The sequence below is a fragment of the Cheilinus undulatus genome, linkage group 4 (assembly GCF_018320785.1).
Source record: "Cheilinus undulatus linkage group 4, ASM1832078v1, whole genome shotgun sequence".
In the NCBI taxonomy this organism is placed as follows: Eukaryota; Metazoa; Chordata; class Actinopteri; order Labriformes; family Labridae; genus Cheilinus; species Cheilinus undulatus.
Window position 1 is genome coordinate 1844801 of NC_054868.1, and position 26074 is coordinate 1870874.

At 39.5% G+C, this 26074-nt stretch overlaps 1 protein-coding gene across 1 annotated transcript in view; it reads right to left on the reverse strand.

Annotated features, from left to right (window-relative positions):
- Window positions 1-619: 619 nt before the first annotated feature.
- The window catches only part of LOC121508172 (calpain-2 catalytic subunit-like), a 35008-nt gene continuing 9553 nt past the window's right edge, over window positions 620-26074 (reverse strand). The window contains exons 3-21 of the mRNA XM_041784779.1: window positions 22626-22744; window positions 18906-19039; window positions 18593-18761; window positions 18384-18467; window positions 18217-18302; window positions 17976-18041; window positions 17707-17867; window positions 16954-17123; window positions 16853-16864; window positions 11162-11373; window positions 11037-11073; window positions 10057-10122; window positions 9826-9883; window positions 9685-9749; window positions 9163-9231; window positions 9007-9085; window positions 3888-4004; window positions 1166-1224; window positions 620-821 (exon numbers count right to left, since the gene is read on the reverse strand). Of these exons, the coding sequence (XP_041640713.1) occupies window positions 798-821; window positions 1166-1224; window positions 3888-4004; window positions 9007-9085; window positions 9163-9231; window positions 9685-9749; window positions 9826-9883; window positions 10057-10122; window positions 11037-11073; window positions 11162-11373; window positions 16853-16864; window positions 16954-17123; window positions 17707-17867; window positions 17976-18041; window positions 18217-18302; window positions 18384-18467; window positions 18593-18761; window positions 18906-19039; window positions 22626-22744 (1787 nt within the window). The 3' untranslated portion in view covers window positions 620-797. The remainder of the gene's footprint in view (window positions 822-1165; window positions 1225-3887; window positions 4005-9006; window positions 9086-9162; window positions 9232-9684; window positions 9750-9825; window positions 9884-10056; window positions 10123-11036; window positions 11074-11161; window positions 11374-16852; window positions 16865-16953; window positions 17124-17706; window positions 17868-17975; window positions 18042-18216; window positions 18303-18383; window positions 18468-18592; window positions 18762-18905; window positions 19040-22625; window positions 22745-26074) is intronic.

Consider the following 26074-nt stretch of genomic DNA (forward strand, 5'->3'; position numbering starts at 1 on the left):
AAAACATTCCATCCTTTGTTTTAAAAGAATTTATCTTCATTTAAAACCTATAAAACATTCCATCCTTGTCTTTAAAGATGATATATTCATTTAAAGCCTGTAAAACATTCTATCCTTTGTATTAAAAGAATTCATCTTCATTTAAAGCCTATTAAACATTCCATCCTTGCCTTTAAAGATTATATATTTATTTGAAGCCCGTAACATATTCCACCCTTGCCATTGAATAGATGATGTCATCAAAGCTTATAAAACATTTTATCCTTTGCTTTTACAGTCACACCAGTTTATGCCCCGCCCTCTTTCACTGTGAAGCCAGGCTGTTGTAACCCTTGCTGAATGTGTCTTGTCATTGTTTTGCTTAAATAAGGAAACAACCAATAACGAGGTACAGGCAACAAAGAGGCGGGGCTGAGTCATATTAGCCATGCCCCTAATTATGCAGAACTGGTATCCTTCTACAAAGTAAATGAGAGGTTTCCACTGTGTTGGCTCATATTGCAGCATCGAAGGTTGCAACTTAGTCCCAATCTCTTAGAATTTCATAGATATTTTTTCATGTTGATTACCTTGATGCTAAGCTAGGCTAATACTCTTATCAATGATGACATCACAGATGGGTCGTTAAAACTTTATTGATAGATTCATTGATTTACATCGACTCAATCAGTCAGCTAGTGTACAGGATACAGAGTTATGGAGAAATCTTTAGCATTGACAGGAAGAGAAGCTGTAAACAGAAAGTATGGCATTCTGCTGTAATGTTGGCGCTCCAGGAGAATGGACGGGGCAGCGGCTCAGATCATGGCAAAGCTTAACCACTGCAGGAAGGAGAAAGAGAGAGCAGGATCAGGTCAACACACCCGTGGGGGGGACTACATCTAAACCACCACCTGACCATCTCTGCCGCCCCACCCTCGTCTTTGCTCTGTTCCTTTCTTTCCACCAATCATAGGGTCCTAAAGCTGGACCCTAACCCACGTAGAGTGTTTAAAAATCTCTATTTATTCAACATTCATCTCAGAAATGGTCCATAGATGTGTTTGGGAAAGGTAGAACATTAACAAATTCAGAATCATCATCTCCTATTGTTCATTAATGTCAGATTATTTATAGTGTGGTCCTGGTTAGTAATACATCGCCACGGTAACCGTTCTGTTCTCACCTGGAAGAAGTCGAGCTCGATGGAGCCGCTGTCATGAGGGTCGAGTTTCTTGAAGATTTCTGAGGAGAAAGACAGAGTATTAATGAATAACGCTTTGTTCTTCAGTCATGGAAACAGAGCAGTGATGTTGGTATGCCTGCTCATGTCATTCATCAGTAAGAATGATTAGGATCAATGACACACTGACTGACTGTAGACGAGGTTAAAGTTCACTGAGCTGACATTCCTCTTAGGCTGGCTACACACTAGATGGCTTAAGGCCTGGTTCAAGGCTCTTGACATCTGATTTTATGCCCTACTAATCCTTTCTATATTTGTTGATGTGATTATTTACTGCTGCCAATCAGGGCGCCAGTGGACCCTAGTCCAGAAACTAGTCCTGAATGCAGCCCAGGTTCAAACCCAGCCTGTGGCTCCTTTCCTGCATGTCGTTCCGTCCTCACTCTCTTAACTGCCTTTGATGATGTCATCCTATAAAGTCTATAAAATATTCCACCCTTGCCTTTGAAGACGATGTTAAGCTTCAAAGCCTATAAAACATTCCATCCTTGCCTTTGAAGACGATGTAAACCTTTAAAGCCAATAAAACATCCCACCCTTGACTTTGAATATGATGTTAAGCTTTAAAGCCAATAAAACATTCCATCTTTGCCTTTGAAGATGATATATTCCTTCAAAGCCAATAAAACATTCCATCCTTGCCTTTGAAGATGATATATTCCCTTAAATCCTATAAAACATTCCATCCTTGCCTTTAAAGATAACATATTCCTTTAAATCCTATAAAACACTCCATCCTTGCCTTTAAGGTGATATATTCCTTGAAAGCCTATAAAACATTCTGTCCTTGCCTTTGAAGATAATATTTTCCCAAAAAGCCAATAAAACATTCCATCCTTGCCTTAGGAGATGATATATTTCATTAAAGCCTAAAAAACATTCCATCCTTACCTTTGAAGATGATACATTCCTTAAGAGCCCATAAAACATTTCATCCTTGCCTTTGAAGATGGTACATTCCTTTAAAGCCTAAAAAACATTCTATCCTTGCCTTTGAAGATGACACATTCCTTAAAGCCTATAAAACATTCTGTCCGTGCCTTTGGAGATGATATATTCCCAAAAAGCCAATAAAACATCCCACCCTTGACTTTGAATATGATGTTAAGCTTTAAGGCCAATAAAACATTCCATCTTTGCCTTTGAAGATGATATATTCCTTCAAAGCCAATAAAACATTCCATCCTTGCCTTTGAAGATGATATATTCCCTTAAATCCTATAAAACATTCCATCCTTGCCTTTAAAGATAACATATTCCTTTAAATCCTATAAAACATTTCATCCTTGCCTTTAAGGTGATATATTCCTTGAAAGCCTATAAGACATTCTGTCCTTGCCTTTGAAGATAATATATTCCCAAAAAGCCAATAAAACATTCCATCCTTGCCTTAGGAGATGATATATTTCATTAAAGCCTAAAAAACATTCCATCCTTACCTTTGAAGATGATACATTCCTTAAGAGCCCATAAAACATTTCATCCTTGCCTTTGGAGATGATATATTCCCAAAAAGCCTATAAAACATTCTATCCTTGCCTTTGAAGATGACACATTCCTTTAAAGCCTATAAAACATTCTGTCCTTGCCTTTGGAGATGATATATTCCCCAAAAGCCTATAAAACATTCCATCCTTGCCTTTGAAGATGATATATTCCTTTAGAGCTCATAAAACATTCCATCCTTGCCTTTGAAGATGATAATGTTAACCTTTAAAGTCTCAATAACATTCCATCCTTGCCTTTGAAGATGATATATTCCTTTAAAGTCTATAAAGCATTCCACCCTTGCCTTTGAAGATGATATATTCCTTTAAAGCCTATCAAACATTCTGTCCTTGCATTTGGAGATGATACATTCCTTTAAAGCCTATAAAACATTCCACCCTTGACTTTGAAGATTATATATTCCCCAAAAGCCTATAAAACATTCCATCCATGCCTTTACAGATGATAATGTTAACCTCTAAAGTCTCAATAACATTCCATCCTTGCCTTTAAAGATGATCTATTCCTTTACAGTCTATAAAACATTCCATCCTTGCCATTGAATAGATAATGTTATCAAAGCGTATGAAACATTTTATCCTTTTCTTTGGCATCCACACCCTTTTAGGCCCCGCCCCCTTCCACTGTGAAGACAGGCTGTTGTAACCCTTGCTGAATGTGTCATTGTCTTGCCCAAATAAGGAAACAACCAATCACAGAGTACAACCAACAAAGAGGCTGGGCTGAGTCATATTAGCCACGCCCCTAATTATGCAGAAATGGTATCCTTCTGCAAAGTAAATCAGAGGTTTCCACTGTGTTGGCTCATATTTCAGCATCAGAGGTTGTAACGTCTCATAAAGACCCTAAATAGGACTGACAGACGTCCTCCATGTTTGTTTTCCTCTTTAGTCCTGTCTGATCTGTGAGTTTCTGTGAGACTTCTTGTCTGAAGAATGGTCACTATAACAGCAGCTTTGTGGTCTCATTCAGAGGTGTGTGCATTCAGAGGATTCTGTTAAAATCAGCTCTCCTGTCCTCATGTCTGTGGTCTAACACGTTTTTAAAACAGTTAAGCTCTGACAGTCATCTGGTGTGTAGCATGCATTAGCAGACCATCATGGCGCCGGACTGTCAGCTTCCTTTGTGAATGAAATCAAAGCTGCAGACTCACTGAACATCATCTCCAGCCTCATCAGACAGCCCACGAAGTTATCGAAGTCGATGGTCATGTCGGGGTCGGAGTATCGAGCCACCAGCAGCTGGTAGATGGCGTTATTGAGCGTGAAACCTGCAGGGGGATAAATCACATGATCACCATACAAACACTAACTCCTATCTGGACACAATAAAGGACAATTACAACAGTAATAAAATTATACCAAATATCATCGTCCCTATCATAAAAATCAGTGGCCAGAGCCCCAATTTGATGTTAACAGTGAAACCTAGATCTGCCAAAGACAAAACAACTAATATTTACTTTTCAGCTCATATAACTTCATCTTAATACATTTAAACGAGTAGATACAGTCTTCAGTGTCAGTGTTAAAAGGAGTGAATGAAACAATTATAGGATTCAATCCTGCTGTTATTTAAGGTTAACGTTTATCTGTTGGTTTAATCTCTCTGCCTTAAATCTGATTGTCTTACTGCTTTGTCAGCCATTAAATCAAGCGTTTAGCATTAGTTCAGGCGGCTCTTCCCTGATCAGCTGATTTGTTCTAAGCCAGGGGTTCTCAGCGTTGGGGTCCGGACCCCATTGGGGGTTGCAAGACACTGAGATGGGGTCTCCGGGTGCCTTAAAAAAACTAAGAACATTTTTTCAAATTATACTGTTGCCACTTTACACCAATTTGGCCAAATTTTAAAACATTTTTGCCACTTAAAACCTATTTTTTCTCGATTTTTGAACCCTTTCTACCACCTTTATTCTGCCTGTTTTTGCCACTTCTAAACCAAATCTTGCCACTCTACGCCTATTGTTGGCTCTGTTGTCACATTACTGCCATTATTAGCCCCTCTTTACCACTTTTTACGCCACATTTCACAACCTAATATTCCCATTTATGCCAGTTTCACCCATTTCTTCCAATTTCTGCCTCAGCAAACCCTTTTTTGCCAGTTTATATCAATTTTTCATCCCATTTTACCAAATTTTCACCTATTTCTGGCACCTTAATGCCATTTCAGCCACTTTTTAATCCCCTTCTACCACTTGACATGCTCATTTTTGCGCCTTTAACCAGCTTTTGCATTTTTTTTTTTGCCACTTTTATCTAATTTTTGGCACTTCTAACCCATTTCAGCTACCTTTAAAATCCATTTTCACCACCTTTCTCACTTTTTTTTTCTTTATTAACCCTTTATCTACTGAGCCAGTGCCAGCACTGTGTTTTATATGTCTGGAGTATTATTACTGTAACTCTGTCTAAGTTTGTCTAATCAGAAAAATTCCAATGGCATTGGAAAGCTGAGAATTGTGGGCATGCGCACATATATGGTTCATTTCAGTACTGGCAACCATACGACGTGGGCATTCATGGCAAAACACCAAAAGTATCGCAAGACCGCTACACGGATTCTCAACACTGTAACTCCTGGAAAGTTTGCTCAATCTAAAAAAATTCAACACTGACAGAGAGCTGAGAATCTGTGCTTTCCGCCAATATACGATGTGTGGTATATATATTACGGTAATGTCGAACAGCACCACGAAAACGGTAGCTTTGGCAGAAGACGAGTGAGAAAGAAGAGTGAAGGAAGAGAATAAAAGGAGAGCGAGAGAGAGTGGTGTTTTGTTTTCAAAAAATAGCGTTAGATAGTGGCATTTGTGCGTGTCTGTCATGTGCAATAACAATATGTTACTGAGAATGTTGAGAATGCATTTTCCCACCTTTATTTGGCATATGTATATAGTTATCTTTTGCACTGTGTTTTGCACACCCAGAGTCCTAGACTCCAAAAATGACTGCTGATTGTTCTAAACATGTATAGGTTCACATTTCAGATGTCCAATCAAAACTTCATGAGGAATAACAACATTTCTTCTCATAAAAACCATGAAAAACAAATCAGTTTTTGTGTTTTTCTTCTACCAGATGTTGAAAAGTCAAGTTCAAGTACTCCTGGGAAAAGGGACCAAAGCTCTCAGACTTAGGGCATTTCCTGACTATTTTACAGCCATAATAACAAAATATGTCCAAATTGCCATTTTTAGACTCAGTAGGTAAAGGGTTAACCCATTTTAGCTATTCTTAATGTATTTTAACTCTGTTTATATCAAAAGGATTTACATTTTTAAGAGGGCTACTTACTACATAAATGAATTTAAAAGATATGTGTTTCTTTGATAAGCAAATATCACAGCTTAACTTTACTATGACCATGGTTTTGCTGGCCCCCAGAAGGCTCTCCCATATATCCCCTTTATGGACGGCCTTGGTACAGTGGGGGTCCCCGGTCTCTGGAACCTTTATTTTGGGGGTCGCAGGCTGAAAAGCTCGAGAACCACTGCTCTAAGGATCCTATTGGCCAATTGCTGTCACGTTGCCTTATATAAACTGCTCTAGCATGGCTCTGCTGCTCAAGCCACTCTTTCAACCGAGCAAGTTTGGACACCCTGATTTAGAACAAAGTCACATCTGTATCTCCAGACAGAACTCATTTATCTTTAAATGAAACAGGATGAAACTTGAAGACTTTTGCAGGCACACTTAAAAATACTGCTTTAACTGGTATTACATTTATTGAAATCAAGTTTACACGTTGGAGGAAGTTTTCTTGCGTAACAATGCGACAACTTAAATGGGAAAACTTAAATCATCTGCTTATAACTAATTGAAGATATTTGAAATAGGCCCATGTGTTCTTTTGGAGTGCATGGAGAATAAAACACATTTACAACCGTTTGTCATGTTCATACTTGAACTAATGGACCTGCTCTGCATGGATACAAGGGTTTAGAAGGAGACAGGAGACATTCAGAGTTGACTCTACAGCTCTGCTAGCAAAGCTAATGAAGCTAAAGATGCTAACCCTGCTAATTATCGTGTCTTCCAGTAAGATGAAACGTACCGTCAGCTCCAGGCTAACAAGAGCAAAGAGATGAGATCCAGACGGCAGCAGAGACAGAAACACAGAGATTAATGATCAGAGCAACGCCAAAAAACAGGAAGTAGAAGAGGAGAGGAGGAAGGTCAGGAGGATGAAGAGAGGAGCATGTTAGTCAAGATTCTGCAAACAGTCCAACTTTTATTTTAAAAGTCATGGGGGTTAACTCAGTGAAATATCGTTGGTTAGGGAGGAGATCAACACTGGAGCTGTCACTATTTCCTCCTCACACAGGATCAGGTGAGGACTCCTCCTTCAGTGAGTCAGCGGGAACCACCATGACTCACATCCATGTTCAAACATTTACTCATTCAAACACTCAAACACGGAGCAGAGCTGGCGTCTGGCGGTGTTTAGTCACAGCCGGGGGAGAGCAGAGTTATCTGCAGAGTGACTACTGTACGTCTCTGTGTGGATCAATGAAGGGCTTCATAAAAACAGTTTAATCAGTGACTGTTTAAACATTATTACATTATCAGTCTATGGGAGGAACACCCAATGAATTTAGACTACGGAGGCCCTGAAGGGACATGGACTTAATAGAAGATAAGTTCCTGATGCTCACCAGGAACCAACCCATGCTCAGGATGAAGTTTTACATGCTATTCAGATGGTTTTTCATGCTCAGCGGAAGGTTTGATGCTTATCTTTGTTTTGCATGGTGACGAGAAAATGAAAGATGCTTAAAACAAAGTAAAGCTTGATCTTCACTGAGGAGAGAGTTTCAGAAGTCCATGACAAAGTTTTACAGTGACTTTAAAAGTATTTACCCCCTTGGATGTTCTACTCCCTTGGATTGAGGTCTGGGCTTCTATACGGCCACTCCAGAACATTCCCCTTCTTGTCTTTAAACCATTTCTGTGTAGCTTTCTCTGGATGCTTCAGCTGATTGTCTGACTGGAAAATAAATCTTCTCCCAAGATGTAGTTCTCTGTCAGACTGAATAAGACTGTCCTCCAGGATTCATTTTACCCTCCACCTTTACAAGCCTTCAGGGATGGCTGCTGAGACGCATCCCCACAGCACGATGCTGCTGAGAAGCACCCCCACAGCATGATGCTGCTGAGAAGCACCCCCACAGCATGATGCTGCTGAGAACCACACCCACAGCACGATGCTGCTGAGAAGCATCCCCACAGCATGATGCTGCTGAGAACCACACCCACAGCACGATGCTGCTGAGAAGCATCCCCACAGCATGATGCTGCTGAGAACCACACCCACAGCACGATGCTGCTGAGAAGCATCTCCACAGCATGATGCTGCCACCACTGTGCTCCACAGTGGGGATGGTGTGTTTGTGGTGATGTCAGTGTTTGGCATCTTGTCTGATGGTCTAAAAGCTCCATTCTGGTCTCATCAGACCAAAGAACTCTCTTCCTCTTGACCATGGAGTCTCCCACAGTCCTTTTGGTGAACTCTAGTCCAGACTGAATCTGAGTTTTCTTCAACAGTGTCTTTCTCTTCTCCACTCTCCCATAAAGCTCTGACTGGTGAAGAACCCGGCCAACAGTTGTTGTCTGCAGAGTCTCTCCATCTCAGCTGCTGAAGCTTGGAACTCCTTCAGAGTAGTCATAGGTGTCTTGGTGGACTCTCTCACTAGTCTCCTTCTTGCACGCTCACTCAGGGTGCTTTCACACTAGGGGCATGGTCCTGGATCCGAGTGCACTTGAGCCTAAAGTCCAGTTTGTTTTGGTAGTGTGAATGCAAACGAACAGCAGCAGAGACCACATTGGGCCTAATGTGAAAGCACCCTCAGTTTGTGAGGACGGTCTGATACAGGCAGATTTACACAGGTGACATACTCCTTCATTTCTTCATGATGGATTTCACTGAACTCTGGGGGATGTTCAGAAACTTGGAAATGTTTTTGTCTCCATCTCCTGACTTAGACTTTTCAATAACCTTTTTTCTGAGTGTTCTTTTGTCTTCATGGTGTAATGGTAGCCATGAATACTGATGAACCAGTGACTAGACCTTCCAGTGTTTTTTCAGTAAACTTGTGATCTTTTAAACTCAATGTTTTTTAGCTTTTTTCTCCATCTTGAGTCATCACTGACAGGCTGGAAGACTTCCTGCTACAGAATCAGTGTTCACCTGAAACGTCATCTTTCTCAGGCTATCATTATCCCCGGCGTAAACGACACACATTTCTGCAGTAGAAGAAGAAAGCTTCATACCTGCATCTTTGAAGGCCACTCTCATCTCTGGAGTGCTCATCGTCCCCGAGTTGTCCGAGTCGTTCTGCTTGTAGAGCGACTGTAGAGACACGGAGAGGTCGTCAGTCAAAGGGTCACACACCCCTAAGGTCGGAGGTCAGAGGTCACAGGTCTTACCAGGTATCTCTGCACCTTCTTCCACAGCGTGGCAAACTCTCCCAGACCGAGCTTCCCGTTCCCGCTGTCCTGATGGCCAGTTAAAGACCCTAAACAGTTCACACAAACATCTGAAGGAAACATGTAGAGGATGGACCAATCACGTTCGCTCTGCCCGCTGTTGCCATGCTGTAGTAGGGCCGAGATGTGTGTGTGTGTGACAGGATGTTGGGACTCTCAGTGAGATCAAAGCAAATGTCTCCTGGAGAACAGCACGGGATCAACAGGCAGAGCTAACGTGATTGGTCTATCCTCTACGTGTTTCCTATTGGCTGGTTCAGAGAAAAACCCTAGAGCTCTCTTGAGTTTTGCAACAATAATGACTCCATACAGTGCCTTATGATCATTTTGATAGGGACAGACCTCCTGCTGTTAAAAAGCTTCATTCACTATAAGTCAAAGCCACCCCTCTCCAAGATGGCAGCCATGTTGATGCATGTGAGGAGACCAGAAGCACTTCTGACACTAACAGCTGAAGGATACATCCATCAGGTTGACCATGATCCGACACGTCTCCATGCTGAAACCGTCAGTCTTTATGTCCGAACCTGTGGACAGGTAAACAGGAAGTTAGCTCTGCAGGTAAGAGATCAAACAGCTGAGTAAGGTGAGTCTCTATCGTACGTTTGGCAACGATCTTGTTCATGATGGTCCGGAGCTCGGTCGCAGAGATCTCCATGTCCTGAAAGGAACAGGAAATACAGGTCAGCGCTCACCTGGACGCTCACTACAGGTGTGGTGATGATGTCATAAGTGATGATGTCAGAGGTGGGCAGGACTGGGACACATGTGCACAGATGTTTAAGAGGAACATGCTGGAGTTGGAATCAAATGCCTTAAAAAAACAGAACGTACGTCTCCGGCCAGTTTGGTGAAGAGTCCTCTGAATCCTGCGTCCACGTCGTCGTCTGACACCGTCTCCTGAACGCCACATGGAGACAAAAACGCAGTTAACCCTCACAGGGAGACAGTATGGACGGGTGAATGAGCGCTACGACACACAGACACAGAGCTTTCCATGTGAACAGCGGGCTCTGGGGGGTTAGAGAGACTCTAAATGTGTTTGATGGCTAATAAGTGGAAGGGTGCTGAACTCTGATTGGTTCCATCTCTAACAAACAGTCTCCTCTCCTCCACGATGGCGTCCTCATGTTGACAGGCGCTCTATAAACAGACAGCAAACAGGAAACGGTGGGACTGGTGCTCATTAAACAGCAGCTGCTTGCTGTGGTCACATGACCTGAGGCGCCAGGTGAGCTGTGTCTAACAGGATTAACCCTGCAGAGCGTCAGCTGTTTACAGTTTACTGATCAGTTTACTGTCTGACCTTCATCGCCACAACCTCAGCCAATCACAGAGAGGATCACTGAGTAGTAATAACACCATGTTAGAGCAGAGCCTCAGCCAATCACAGAGAGGCTCACTGAGTAGTAATAACACCATGTTAGAGCAGAGCCTCAGCCAATCACAGAGAGGCTCACTGAGTAGTAATAACACCACGTTAGAGCAGAGCCTCAGCCAATCACAGAGAGGCTCACTGAGCAGTAATAACACCATGCTAGAGCAGAGCCTCAGCCAATCAGTAGTTAGGGATTTCTGGACCCAGCAGGTGTGGCAGTAATCAGGTCTGGGTGTGGATAGTTAACCTGTACTCAACTTTATAAAATATGATTAAACAGAGTGAATTCATGATTTAATAAAGGGGTCACATAGGGCCAGGTAGGTTTGGATGGTTGTTTTTTAAAGGAACTCATCATTTAATAATAGACTGGTCAATCCTGGGTTGGTAGGACTGAGTATCAGATAGCCCCTCTCCACCAGACAGTTTTACTCACATCCTCCAGGTCAGCGCTCACTGGATCATCACACGGTCTGGTGGGACATAGAAACATACATTAGAACATACATGTTATTAAACACATGGATCTCATCAGCAGCAGCAGCGGCGTGATGGTCTTACACGGTCTCTGACTGCTTCTCAGAAAACACGCGGATGCAAAAGTCTCCATTAAGGTGCGGCTCGAAGGTGGACGGGACGATCAGGTACTCTCCTGGGGGCAGCTTGTGGCGTGAGCTGACCTCTCGGAGGTTGATGAAGGTCTCGGACCGCGCCGTCTGAGCATGTGTCAGGAAGAAGTTCTTATCCAGGTGGACCTGCTTCTGACCTTGGAACTGAGGAGAGGGAGATATCAACATAAAACAACAATAATGACAGGATGTTAAATAATAATAATGAGGAGAAGGGGTAACCAACATGAGCTAAAAAACAACAATAATGACAGGATGTTAAATAATAATAATGAGGAGAAGGGGTAACCAACATCAGCTAAAAAACAACAATGATGACAGGATGGAAAATAATAATAATGAAGAGGAGGAGGGGTAACCAACATCAGCTAAAAAAACAACAATAATGACAGGATGGAAAATAATAATAATGAAGAGGAGGAGGGGTAACCAACATCAGCTAAAAAACAACAATAATGACAGGATGTTAAATAATAATAATGAGGAGAAGGGGTAACCAACATCAGCTAAAAAACAACAATAATGACAGGATGTTAAATACTAATAATGAGGAGAAGGGGTAACCAACATCAGCTAAAAAACAACAATAATGACAGGATGTTAAATAATAATAATGAAGAGGAGGAGGGGTAACCAACATCAGCTAAAAAACAACAATAATGACAGGATGTTAAATAATAATAATGAAGAGGAGGAGGGGTAACCAACATCAGCTAAAAAACAACAATAATGACAGGATGGAAAATAATAATAATGAAGAGGAGGAGGGGTAACCAACATCAGCTAAAAAAACAACAATAATGACAGGATGGAAAATAATAATAATGAAGAGGAGAAGGGGTAACCAACATCAGCTAAAAAAAAACAATAATGACAGGATGGAAAATAATAATAATGAAGAGGAGGAGGGGTAACCAACATCAGCTAAAAAAACAACAATAATGACAGGATGGAAAATAATATTATTGAAGAGTCGACGGTGTAACCAACATCAGCTAAAAAAAAACAATAATGACAGGATGGAAAATAATAATAATGAAGAGGAGGAGGGGTAACCAACATCAGCTAAAAAAACAACAATAATGACAGGATGGAAAATAATAATAATGAAGAGGAGAAGGGGTAACCAACATCAGCTAAAAAAAAATAATAAAAATACCAGGATGTTAAATAATAATGAAGAGAAGGAGGGGTAACCAACAACAGCTTAAAAACAGCAATAATGACAGGATGGAAAATAATAATGAGAGGAGGTGGGTAACCAACATCAGCTACAATACAACAATAATGACAGGATGGAAAATAATAATGAAGAGGAGGAGGGGTAACCAACATCAGCTAAAAAAACAACAATAATGACAGGATGGAAAATAATAATAATGAAGAGGAGGAGGGGTAACCAACATCAGCTAAAAAAACAACAATAATGACAGGATGGAAAATAATAATAATGAAGAGAAGGAGGGGTAACCAACATCAGCTAAAAAAACAACAATAATGACAGGATGGAAAATAATAATAATGAAGAGGAGGAGGGGTAACCAACATCAGCTAAAAAAACAACAATAATGACAGGATGGAAAATAATAATAATGAAGAGGAGGAGGGGTAACCAACATCAGGTAAAAAACAACAATAATGACAGGATGTTAAATAATAATAATGAGGAGAAGGGGTAACCAACATCAGCTAAAAAAACAACAATAATGACAGGATGGAAAAAAATAAGTAACAGCAGGAGGGGTAACCAACTGCAGCTAAAACAACAACAATAATGACAGGATGTAAAATAATAATAATGAAGAGGAGGCCGCCAACCCAACATCATCTAAAAAACAACAATAATGACAGGATGTTAAATAATAATAATGAGGAGCAGCGCTAACCAACATCAGCTAAAAAACAACAATAATGACACGATTTTAAAAAATAATAATGAGTAGATTGGGTAACCAAACTAAGCTAAAAAAACAACAATAATGAGTGGATGTATAATAATAATAATGAAGAGGAGGAGGGGTAACCAACATCAGGTAAAAAACAACAATAATGACAGGATGTTAAATAATAATAATGAGGAGAAGGGGTAACCAACATCAGCTAAAAAAAACAACAATAATGACAGGATGGAAAATAATAATGAAGAGGAGGAGGGGTAACCAACATCAGCTAAAAAAACAACAATAATGACAGGATGGAAAATAATAATAATGAAGAGGAGGAGGGTAACCAACATCAGCTAAAAACAATAACAATGACAGGATGTTAAAAAATAATGATGAAGAGGAGGAGGGGTAACCAACATCAGCTAAAAAACAACAATAATGACAGGATGGAAAATAATAATAATGAAGAGGAGAAGGGGTAACCAACATCAGCTAAAAAAAACAATAATGACAGGATTTAAAATAATAATGAAGAGGAGGAGGGGTAACCAACATCAGCTAAAAAACAACAATAATGACAGGATGGAAAATAATAATAATGAAGAGGAGGAGGGTAACCAACATCAGCTAAAAAAAACTATAATGTCAGGATGGAAAATAATAATAATGAAGAGGAGGAGGGGTAACCAACATCAGCTAAAAAACAACAATAATGACAGGATGGAAAATAATAATAATGAAGAGGAGAAGGGGTAACCAACATCAGCTAAAAAAAAACAATAATGACAGGATGGAAAAAAATAATAATGAAGAGGAGGAGGCGTAACCAACATCAGCTAAAAACAACAATAATGACAGGATGGAAAATAATAATGAAGAGGAGGTGGGTAACCAACATCAGCTACAATACAACAATAATGACAGGATGGAAAATAATAATGAAGAGGAGGAGGGGTAACCAACATCAGCTAAAAAAACAACAATAATGACAGGATGGAAAATAATAATAATGAAGAGGAGGAGGGGTAACCAACATCAGCTAAAAAAACAAAAATAATGACATGATGGAAAAAAATAATAATGAAGAGAAGGAGGGGTAACCAACATCAGCTAAAAAAACAACAATAATGACAGGATGGAATAATAATGAAGAGGAGGAGGTAACCAACATCAGCTAAAAAATACAACAATAATGACAGGATGGAAAATAATAATAATGAAGAGGAGGAGGGGTAACCAACATCAGCTAAAAAACAACAATAATGACAGGATGGAAATAATAATAATGAGGAGAAGGGTAACCAACATCAGCTAAAAACAACAATAATGACAGGATGGAAAATAATAATAATGAAGAGAAGGAGGGGTAACCAACATCAGCTAAAAAAACAACAATAATGACAGGATGGAAAATAATAATAATGAAGAGGAGGAGGGGGAACCAACATCAGCTAAAAAAACAACAATAATGACAGGATGGAAAATAATAATGAAGAGGAGGAGGGGTAACCAACATCAGGTAAAAAACAACAATAATGACAGGATGTTAAATAATAATAATGAGGAGAAGGGGTAACCAACATCAGCTAAAAAAAACAACAATAATGACAGGATGGAAAATAATAATGAAGAGGAGGAGGGGTAACCAACATCAGCTAAAAAAACAACAATAATGACAGGATGGAAAATAATAATAATGAAGAGGAGGAGGGGTAACCAACATCAGCTAAAAAACAACAATAATGACAGGATGTTAAATAATAATAATGAGGAGAAGGGGTAACCAACATCAGCTAAAAAACAACAATAATGACAGGATGTTAAATACGAATAATGAGGAGAAGGGGTAACCAACATCAGCTAAAAAAACAACAATAATGACAGGATGGAAAATAATAATAATGAAGAGGAGGAGGGGTAACCAACATCAGCTAAAAAACAACAATAATGACAGGATGTTAAATAATAATAATGAGGAGAAGGGGTAACCAACATCAGCTAAAAAAACAACAATAATGACAGGATGGAAAATAATAATAATGAAGAGGAGAAGGGGTAACCAACATCAGCTAAAAAAAAAAATAATAATAATACCAGGATGTTAAATAATAATGAAGAGAAGGAGGAGTAACCAACAACAGCTTAAAAACAATAACAATGACAGGATGTTAAAAAATAATGATGAAGAGGAGGAGGGGTAACCAACATCAGCTAAAAAACAACAATAATGACAGGATGGAAAATAATAATAATGAAGAGGAGAAGGGGTAACCAACATCAGCTAAAAAAAAACAATAATGACAGGATGGAAAATAATAATAATGAAGAGGAGGAGGGGTAACCAACATCAGCTAAAAAAACAACAATAATGACAGGATGGAAAATAATAATAATGAAGAGGAGAAGGGGTAACCAACATCAGCTAAAAAAAAACAATAATGACAGGATGGAAAATAATAATAATGAAGAGGAGGAGGGGTAACCAACATCAGCTAAAAAAACAACAATAATGACAGGATGGAAAATAATAATAATGAAGAGGAGAAGGGGTAACCAACATCAGCTAAAAAAAATAATAATAAAAATACCAGGATGTTAAATAATAATGAAGAGAAGGAGGGGTAACCAACAACAGCTTAAAAACAGCAATAATGACAGGATGGAAAATAATAATGAGAGGAGGTGGGTAACCAACATCAGCTACAATACAACAATAATGACAGGATGGAAAATAATAATGAAGAGGAGGAGGGGTAACCAACATCAGCTAAAAAAACAACAATAATGACAGGATGGAAAATAATAATAATGAAGAGGAGGAGGGGTAACCAACATCAGCTAAAAAAACAACAATAATGACAGGATGGAAAATAATAATAATGAAGAGAAGGAGGGGTAACCAACATCAGCTAAAAAAACAACAATAATGACAGGATGGAAAATAATAATAATGAAGAGGAGGAGGGGTAACCAACATCAGCTAAAAAAACAACAATAATGACAGGATGGAAAATAATAATAATGAAGAGGAGGAGGGGTAACCAACATCAGGTAAAAAACAACAATAATGACAGGATGTTAAATAATAATAATGAGGAGAAGGGGTAACCAACATCAGCTAAAAAAACAACAATAATGACAGGATGGAAAATAATAATGAAGAGGAGGAGGGGTAACCAACATCAGCTAAAAAAACAACAATAATAACAGGATGTTAGATAAAAATGAAGAGGAGGGGAAACCTATATCAGCTATAAAACAACAATAATGACAGGATGGAAAATAATAATGAAGAGGAGGAGGGGTAACCAACATCAGCTTAAAAACAACAATAATAACAGGATGTTAGATAATAATGAAGTGGAGGAGGGGTAACCAACGTCAGCTAAAAACAACAATAATGACAGGATGTTAAATAATAATGAAAAGGGGGAGGGGTAATCAACATCAGTTATAAACAATAATAATGACAAGATGTTTAATAATAATGAAGAGGAGGAGGGGTAACCAAGATCCGTTATAAACAACAAAAATGACAAGATGTTAAAAAATAATGAAGAGGAGGAGGGGTAACCAACATCAGATTATGGTTATAACTAAAAAGTAACAGGATTTCAAATAATAATGGAGAGGAGGAGGGGTTACCAACATCATATTGTGGTTATTGTGGATTTTTTGGGGGTTTTTTCAGTGGTTGACCTTTGACCTTAAAGTGTCACCAAGTGGACATAGCTCACCTGCCGTGGGACCTGAAATAAGAGAGCACAGAACAGGATTAGATTTGGAGGTGTTGTGAAGGTTTTTCAGATCATTATAAACAAACGTCCTCCATTCTTACCTCGTAGATGGCGTACCCCACTGTGTGCATGTCCTCTCCTTGTTTCCGGAGCTTCCTGCGGTTCTTCTGGATCAGACCGACCACAAAGCTGCAGCCTACCTCGTTATCGTCCGGGTCGTCGTCCTCCTCCTCCAGCTTGATCACAAACTGAGGGTTGGTCCAGAATGTGTCTGCAGAGTAAAGACAGGTTCTGTTTACATCCATAGTCTTAGACTCTCACCTGATCACCTGATCCACTTCAGGATGGCAGAGAAGTCTCAGTCTTTACACACAGAGATGTGTTGGAGATAGTTCCTGATCTTGAAGTAAAGGTTCATGTACTAACAGGTACTAACATGGATGATTCCTGTATTTACAGGGATATGGCGTGTACTGTAACGGATGGTTCCAGACCAAAAATGGATGGATAGTTCTTGTACCAACATGCATTGTTAGTACAGTAAACGTTCCTGTACTTACTGGGATGGTTCCTGTACCTACAAGGAAGGTTCCTGTACTAACAGAGATGGCTCCTGTACTTAGATGGATGCTTCCTGTACTAACAGGGATGGTTCCTGTACCAATATGGATGGTTCCTGTACGAACATGGATGGTTCCTGTACTCAAATGGATGGTTCCTGTACTAACATGAATGGTTCCTGTACTTAAATGGATGGTTCCTGTACTTACAGGGATGGTTCCTGTACCAACATGGGTGGTTCCTGTACTTAAATGTATCATTCCTGTACTAACATGAATGGTTCCTGTACTTACAGGGATGGTTCCTGCAGCCCCCTGCCGTGGATCCTCTCCTCCAGGTGCCATCAAACTTGCTGACGCTCCAGTGTTTGACGGAGTCGTCTCCGATGGCGTCGGGGGTCAGCGTGCACACCTCGATACGAGAGTAGTGACGCAGGAAGTCATTGTAGGACATCCTGCAGAGATAGGAGAAGGGAGAGCGCTCACTCTTCACATACATCTCTCAGCATCAGCCCCAGGGCTGGTCTGATATTTTTATGACTTATGTTCTATGCTGAACCTACCAGAACTCTCCGTCCTCTGCGTTAGCGTGTGGACAGTCTCCCTGCACTTGGTTCCACTCTGAAGATCTGTGGGTGTAAAAACATATCATGTTCACATCACATTGCATGGTCTAACCCCATCACCTGGCAGCTCTCTGACTGTTAGATCTGCTCTGATTGGCTCAGGTTAACTGTCAGATTTATCTGCAATTGTAATCCTGAGTGTGTTCTATGGTACTTATGTTGTGGTTGCTATGGTTACCCGTCACTCCATGCCCCGGTCCACTCCACCTGTCCCCATGGGTTCCTCATCCTCACCAGCTTCTCCTTCCGGCCACGATAGTTCACCTAAAAACACCAAGATGACATTTAATCCTCTACTTGTTTAACATAGTTAACCCATATGTCCTTCACAGGAAGTGATGTCACCTCTACGGCGCCTGTCAGTGAGTAGGCGTGGCCTTTAACCAGCTTCTGACGCGTGACGGCCTCTGAGTCTGCAGCGCTGGTGATCTGCAGAGGAAACAGGTTAAAACCATCTTCATCATCATCATCATGAATGGCTGCGATTATGATTAACTCTGAACAGGATAAAGAAACGTTAGCTTTGTTTTCCAGAGTTTTCTCGGCAGACTCACGTCGATGGAGCAGCCCAACAGAGCGCCGGCCTCCAGAGCCTTCTTGATGATGTAGAACAGGTTAGATGGAGGTCTTTGGAGGTCATAGTTCTCAGCAATTCCCCCGGTGAAATCCTCAAAGCCCTCAGTGGTGGAGCCTCCAGACAGAGCTTCATAGCAGCCATTCACTCTAAAAGAAATCAGAATATTAGAGAGTCATCAATATGAGGCTGTAGGATCAATAAATCCTGACCAAGCACTATTTCTGACATGCCCAGAGGATAACTACTACCTCCCTCCCCTGTTCATACACAGAAGGTTGTCTCTCTCTTACTTAGCGTAGGCTTTCTCCAGCAGAGCGCTCCAGAACTCTCTCCCCTCTGCTGAGTGGACAAACATCAGCTCTCCATCTTTAACGGGCAGACGGTCGTCAATCACCACATCCACCCACTCTCCAAACTGCCAGAACTACAGATGGAGAGAGAGACAGGACACAATATCTGAGCTTTCAAGTGGTAGACACTTTGGTTTGGTTCTGTTATGATGTTTTTTTCCTGCCAAAAAAATCAAAATCCTCTGAGATGCTAACACTAAATTTGGCAGAATAAAAGTAAATCTGGTACTTTAAATTTTAAAGAAAATTGGCCAGATGGTGGCGCTGTGATTAAGAAAAGAACAGCAACTTTAAAAGATGACATTACCTTTAAAGGCAAGGACAGAGTGGGATATGGTTCAAAGGATGTAATAATCTTAAAAGGCAAGGATGTAATCTCTTATATGTTTCAAGGATGGAATTATCTTTTAACTCAAGCATGGAATGTTTTACATGTTAAAAGGATGACATGATCTTCAAAGGTGAGGATGGAATGTTTAATAAGTTTTATAAGTTGTAAGGGTGACATCATCTTTAAAACCAAGGATGGATTGTTTTCTAAGTTCAAAGGATGACAACATCTTTAAAACCAAGGATGGATTGTTTTCTAAGTTTAAAGGATGACAACATCTTTAAAACCAAGGATGGAATGTTATTAAGTTTAAAGGATGACGTCATCTTTAAACCCAAGGATGGAATGTTTTCTCAGTTAAAAGGATTACATAATCTTTAAAGGCAAGGATGGAATGCTTTAAAGTTTAAAGGATGATATCATCTTTAAAGGAAAGGTTGAAATGTTTTACAATATAAAGGATAACATCATTTTTAAAACCAAGGATGGAATGTTTTCTCAGTTTAATGGATGACATCTTGAATACCAAGGATGGAATGTATTTCAGTCTAAAGGATGATATCATCTTTAAAGTCAAGGATGGATTGCTTAAAAGTTTAAAGGATGACATCTTAAAAGCAAAGGTTGGAATGTTTTAAAGTGTAAAGGATGACATCATTTTAAAAACCAAGGATGGAATGTTTTCTAAGTTTAAAGGATGACATCATCTTTAAAGGCAAGGGATGTTTTTAAAGTGTGAAATATGACATCATCTTTAAAATTAAGAATGGGATGTTTTCTAAGTTTAAAGGATGACATCATCTTTAAAACCAAGGATGGAATGTTTTTGTATTATGAAGGATGACATCACCTTTATACCAAGGATGGAATTTTTCTAAGTTTAATGGATGACATCATCTTTTTAACCAAGGATGGAATGTTTTCCCAGTTTAATGGATGACATATCAAAGGCAGAGTACAGAATCTGTGGTTTTCCCATTCCATCTTTTTGGAGTAGTTGGATCTGTGAAGAAAAGATTGTTACTTTATCTGTGTTCTAAGGAGCAGGAACCCTTGAAAACATAAAGAAAACAAAGTCCATTAAAATCTATTTATATGTTTACCAATGACATGTCCAGCTCTGTGACTATCGATAAGAAAAATCTCATTTACCATAAAGTATTGGCATGTCAGCTGGTATCAAAATGTTTAAATCAACATAAATGATTAAATAATTGTTTCATAAATGGGTCTGAAGCTGTTGAAAAGTTTCGAGTCTCTTACAGTGGAGAAAAATATTAATTCACACCCATGTAAAGCAGTTTTGCAATGTGGACATTTTCGTCTTTAACAGTCCATAAGAGAGTTAAATCCAGTTTCCCTGAATAAGTTCCTGCAGAGTAAAATCAGTGAACTGTGCAGCTATAAAGCTATGAGCAAACGATCCTCTGCTTGAGGTCAGCTTTAACATGGTTCAGTCTCTGCTCGAGATCAGAGATGGGAGCAGGACAAGATGAAACCTGCAGAAACATGCAGCTAAAATATTCTGAGTGTCTGAAACAATGCAACCAGAGAAGTCTAAGTGTGGGAGCTTCCTGCACGCCTGGGTGGAGTCTGTTTGGGATTACAGTGAGTCCTAAAATGTCTGCAGATATTAGGGTTATAATGGAGATAAAGCACAGAATTGATGTGATAGCAATAAAAAATCCGGTCAAACACAGGCACCTAGGGCCGTAGGAACAGCTGTGATTCTGTCTGAAGTCATGATGTGACATCTCAACTAAAGCCAGTATTCTAACTAGTCTGTAACTTAAGCTGTCGTTGTTTGGTTAACCATAGGGCGTAAAATTCACCTTAAGTCTAATCAGCATGTTCCATTGAAAACAGAAGGTTTTAATCCGCAGTTTGTCCTTAAATTCACACTCTGACATGATTTAAGGTCAAAGCAGACGCCCCCGTTACTAAAACTCTGTTTATGTGTTTATGTGTAGATGAGGAAAAACAACATTCTGAGCTTATAACATCATTTCTCTTCTTTCTAATATCACTGGTTCAGCCAGTCTCGGGGTGGTTTTAACACTGCTGAGGACTGTCGTTACGCTCCTGCCAAACAGCTACAAAACATTAGCCACGCCTCTAACTAGAGGAGCAAGGGCTCCTCGCCGGTTCAACATACTTTTCTAAAACTTGCCAACTATGTGGCAAAAAAGCAAGGTTAAAAAGCCTCGACATCCCTTGCTTCACCAACATTCCATCCTCTGCCTTTGATGTCTTCATTTAAAAACTTTAAAATATTCCGTCTGTGCCTTTCAAGATGATGTCATCAAAGCTGATTAAAAATTCCTTTCTTGCCTTTAAACATGCTATCATCCAAACTTATTAAACATTCCATCCTTTCCTTTAAATATTAATTCATTAAAGCTAATGAAGAATTCCATCCTTGCCTTTAAAGATGATGTCATCAAAGCTTATCAAACATTATGACCTTTCCTTTAAAGTTTAATTCATTAAAGCGAATTAAAAAATTCTATTCTTGCCTTTAAAGACCCTGTAAAGTGAAATCCAAAGTTTTTGTCTTAACACACTAGAACTGTTGGAATGTGGTTGCTGTAAACATGTGAAAACTCTGAGATCCACATGAGACTGAATTCTGGAATTAGGCCATTTCATCTCTTTCCTGGCTTGGTTACATCTGGGCGGGGCCAATATGGAGCAGGGACTTCTGGTTCATTTTGTGCAAAGGAATTAAGTCTTGTACTCTTGTACCATTCTATAATGTTCATGTTCCATTGCAAAATTATAGTTATGCATGTTTTGTTTATTGGTTCATGTTTTTTGTTTTTAGAGGAAAATATTTTTCCAAGTATGACACCATGAGTGAGGGGGTTAATGCTGCAGACTACCCGTGTCCTGAGAGGGCGTGGTTTCAGCTCATTCAACAGACACGCCCACACCATCCTGGAGCAGATTTTACCCCCTCATTTTTCATGATTTGAAGCTTAATTTTATAAACTTGGAGATGCTTTATATGACTGAAATTTGACCTGGGGGTTCATAACACAGTGATCTATCATACGACAAACCTAAATACAGATTTATTTTTACTTTACAGGGTTTTTAAAGATGATGTCATCAAAGCTTATCAAACATTATGACCTTTCCTTTAAAGATCAATTCATTAAAGCTAATTAAAAAATTCCATCCTTGCCTTTAAAGATGATGTCATCAAAGCTTATTAATCAGTGGAGAATAAACCCCACCCTAAGTTACGTTAAAACAAGGTGATGATTGGATATCAGAGCTACTCCTGACTGTACAGGTGTTGGACTGAGACACAAGGATTGTGTTACCTGGAAGTGGAAGATTCCAGCGTAGTCGTCTCCAAAGCCCTGGTCGGAGGGCACAACTCGGGCCATCACATACTCATTCAGGGTCAGAGAGGCGATGGCCGCCAACAGCCAGCAGTCACCTGGAAAGAAAAAAGAGTCAATGAGTTTCATCATAACAGACAGAGCTGCCCCCTACAGGCTGCAGAGCTCATTACAAACACCATACCACCATGTACACTTGATGTAAACATGATCTCCCTGATGTATCAAGAAGCTTCTAAAGATAAGAATGAATGGAAGAGTTAATAGATTTATTTCTCTGGTTGCCATAAACAGGCTTTTAAGGACACACTGATATACTATTTAGACAAGAAACCCATGGGGTACTGGTTTGACTGGAATGACAACTGGGGGCCTAGACTGGCTTGTAATCAACAGGCAAGGATGGAATGTTTTATGAGCTTTGATGACATCATCATGAAAGGTTTTATAGACTCAAAGGATGACATCATGTTGTAAAGACTATTATAGGCTTTAAAGGATGACATCATCGAAATCAAGGGTGGAATGTTTAACAAACTTAAAAGGATGACATCATCTCTCTAAAGACTATAACTGACTTTAAAAGATTACATCAACAAAGGCAAGGATGAAACGTTTTCCAAGCAGTGAAGGATGACATCAACTTAGTGATTATAATAACCTTGAAAGCATTGCTCTTTCTAAGGCAAGGATGGAGCGTCTTACAAACTTTGGAAGAAGACACCATCTTCAAAAGATGATTGTAGGCCTTAACTGATGACATCATCAGAATCAAGGGTGGAATCTTTCACAAACTCTAGAGGATGACATCATTTTTTAAACACTATAAAAGCCTTTAGGGAAGTTCATCATCAAAGGCAAGGATGGAATGTTTCACAAACATTAAAGGAGGACATCATCTTAGCAACTTTAACAACCTTAAAAGGGTTGCATTGTCAAAAGCAAGGATGGGATATTTCATAAACTATAAAAGATGACATCATCTTAGCAACTATAATAACCTTAAAAGGTTTGCATTGTTAAAAGCAAGGATGGGATATTTCACAAACTATAAAAGATGACATCATCTTAGCAACTATAATAACCTTAAAAGGTTTGCATTGTTAAAAGAAAGGATGGGATGTTTTACAAACTATAAAAGATGACATCATCTTAGCGACTCTAATAACCTTAAAAGGGTTGCATTGTCAAAGGCAAGGATGGGATGTTTTACAGACCTTAAAGGATGACATCATCGCTCTACAGACTATAACTGGCTTGAAAGAATTTCATCATCAAAGGCAAGGATGCAATGTTTTACAGACAGTCAAAAATGACATCATCTTTCTAGTGACTATATTGAAAAAATTGCATCATCAAAGGCAAGGATGGGATGCGATTTACTCTATCTTTCAAAAACCTATTGAAGGTTTTAAAGGAGGACATCAACGGATCAAATGCAGAGGATTTGATCTAAATAGTATAGGCCAACCACTGGAAAAGTGGGTGGGACTGGGTTCACTGTCACACTGAGGTGTGTCCACACCAAGCTGTAAGGCTTTAAGGATTACCAGTTGGAGTCTGAATGCCCAAACAGATTTTAATGTGGGGTGTAAACGGGGTCAGAGAAATGCTGTTTATGGTTCATGCAGGGTGATTGATCCACTTTGACTAATGCATAGTGCAGGCTTTTAGACCACAGCGGGCTGGGCTCCGACATAAAAGGGGATGTAAAATGATGTGGTGTTTGTTCCTGCTGAAGAATCTGAGCATTAACATGTAGAGGGAAAAAAACCCCTGAAGACTTCCTGACCACAAACATTCACAGCAGCTCTAATGAGGAAGAGGTCTCACTCTGAGCTGAATTCCTGGACTTATTTCAGCTGACAGAGACGAGGAGGAAACAGAGAAAAGTTTGACAGAGTTAAAAGTTTGTAGTTAAGCTTGGAGCTGAAATGTTCTAGTCTTTACTGTAAGAGTTTGTGTTGCACAACATCAGAGTTAGAGCGGCTGTGGTTTAAAGAGTCACGGCACACTGATGAGTCATCACCACAGCGCTCTGTGTAGGGTGTGTCCTCATTGGCTGGCAGCTCATATCTTCATCCCCCTCCCTCTCTCTCTAATGTTTGTGTCTCTCGCCCTAACAATAGCTGGCAGGCCTCTTCCTGTCAGTCTCCTACTCAGCCAATCAGAGCTCGGCTTGGCAGTGCCCTCTAATCACAGCAGCTGGTTCACATTAAGCTCTGAGTTTATGCTGTAAACATAGATCTATGTGTGGCAGAGGTCCAAACATGATTTAAATATTCTCAGCTGTCAGTCATCTTTAAGTCAGAGCCTGTTTTATCCAATCAGATTCGTTTAAATCCAGAGGTTACGCCCTCCTGAACATGTTTCAGGCTTGTTAATAAGTTACAGACACTTTGAATGGATGCTTCCTCCTCCTTAAAAACAGCTACAGAGAATTATTAGGGCTGGGTAATCAATCAAGTTTCTGAGAGTTTTCAAATGAAAGAACTAGAAAAAAATAGGCAACATTATTTTACGATACGATACTGGGAGACAGGATACAAAATGACAGGGATGGATAGGTAGAATAGTATATAAACGATACAATAGGATAGGCTGGGACAAGATACGGTATGAGATGATGTGAGAAGATAATGCAATACACTGCGATACGTTATAATGCCATATAATACAATACTTTACAAAACAACACAACTCAATATGATACAGTATAATAGGATATGATCTGTTACAGTGTGATACATAAAATATGATACAATGAAATAAAACAATTTGATACGACAGTTAACATACTTAAGCTAACTTACGATGATGTGTTCAAATAGGCTGGGAAATTTCAGTGTTTAAAAAATGGATATAAATATGTCAATATATCAATTAAAATAATCTCGTAATTCAAAAATGTATCTATTTAATAATACTTTTATTCATTGGAGCAGTGTTCTTTTTGGCAGCTATTTTTAATTTTAGTTTTAGTCTTTAAATGAAATGCATTTCGTTTTAGTCGCATTTTAGTCATTTCTATTCTTTTAGTTTTGGTCCATAAAAGTCCTTAAAAGTCCTCACATTTTAGTCTTTACTTTTAGTCCAAGTATTTATCTTCTTGCGTAAATCTGGTACCAAATCATGGTAGTCTGTTCTCAGCACTCTGCTAAACCTGGGGTCCCTGCTTTCTACAGCTGAGAGGCCGAATAGATACAGATGTGTTTTTTTTTTTTTTTTTTTTTAAAGATTTATTTTTGGCCTTTATTAGATAGGACAGTGGACAGAGTTGAAAACAGGGAGGAGAGCGGGGAGAGACATGCAGGAAATAGTGCCACGGGCTGGATTTGAACCCGGGTCGCCTGCGTATATGGCGTGCGCCTTAACCACTCGACTACTGGCGCCACAGATGTGTTGTTTTTGACAGATTTACCGACAGT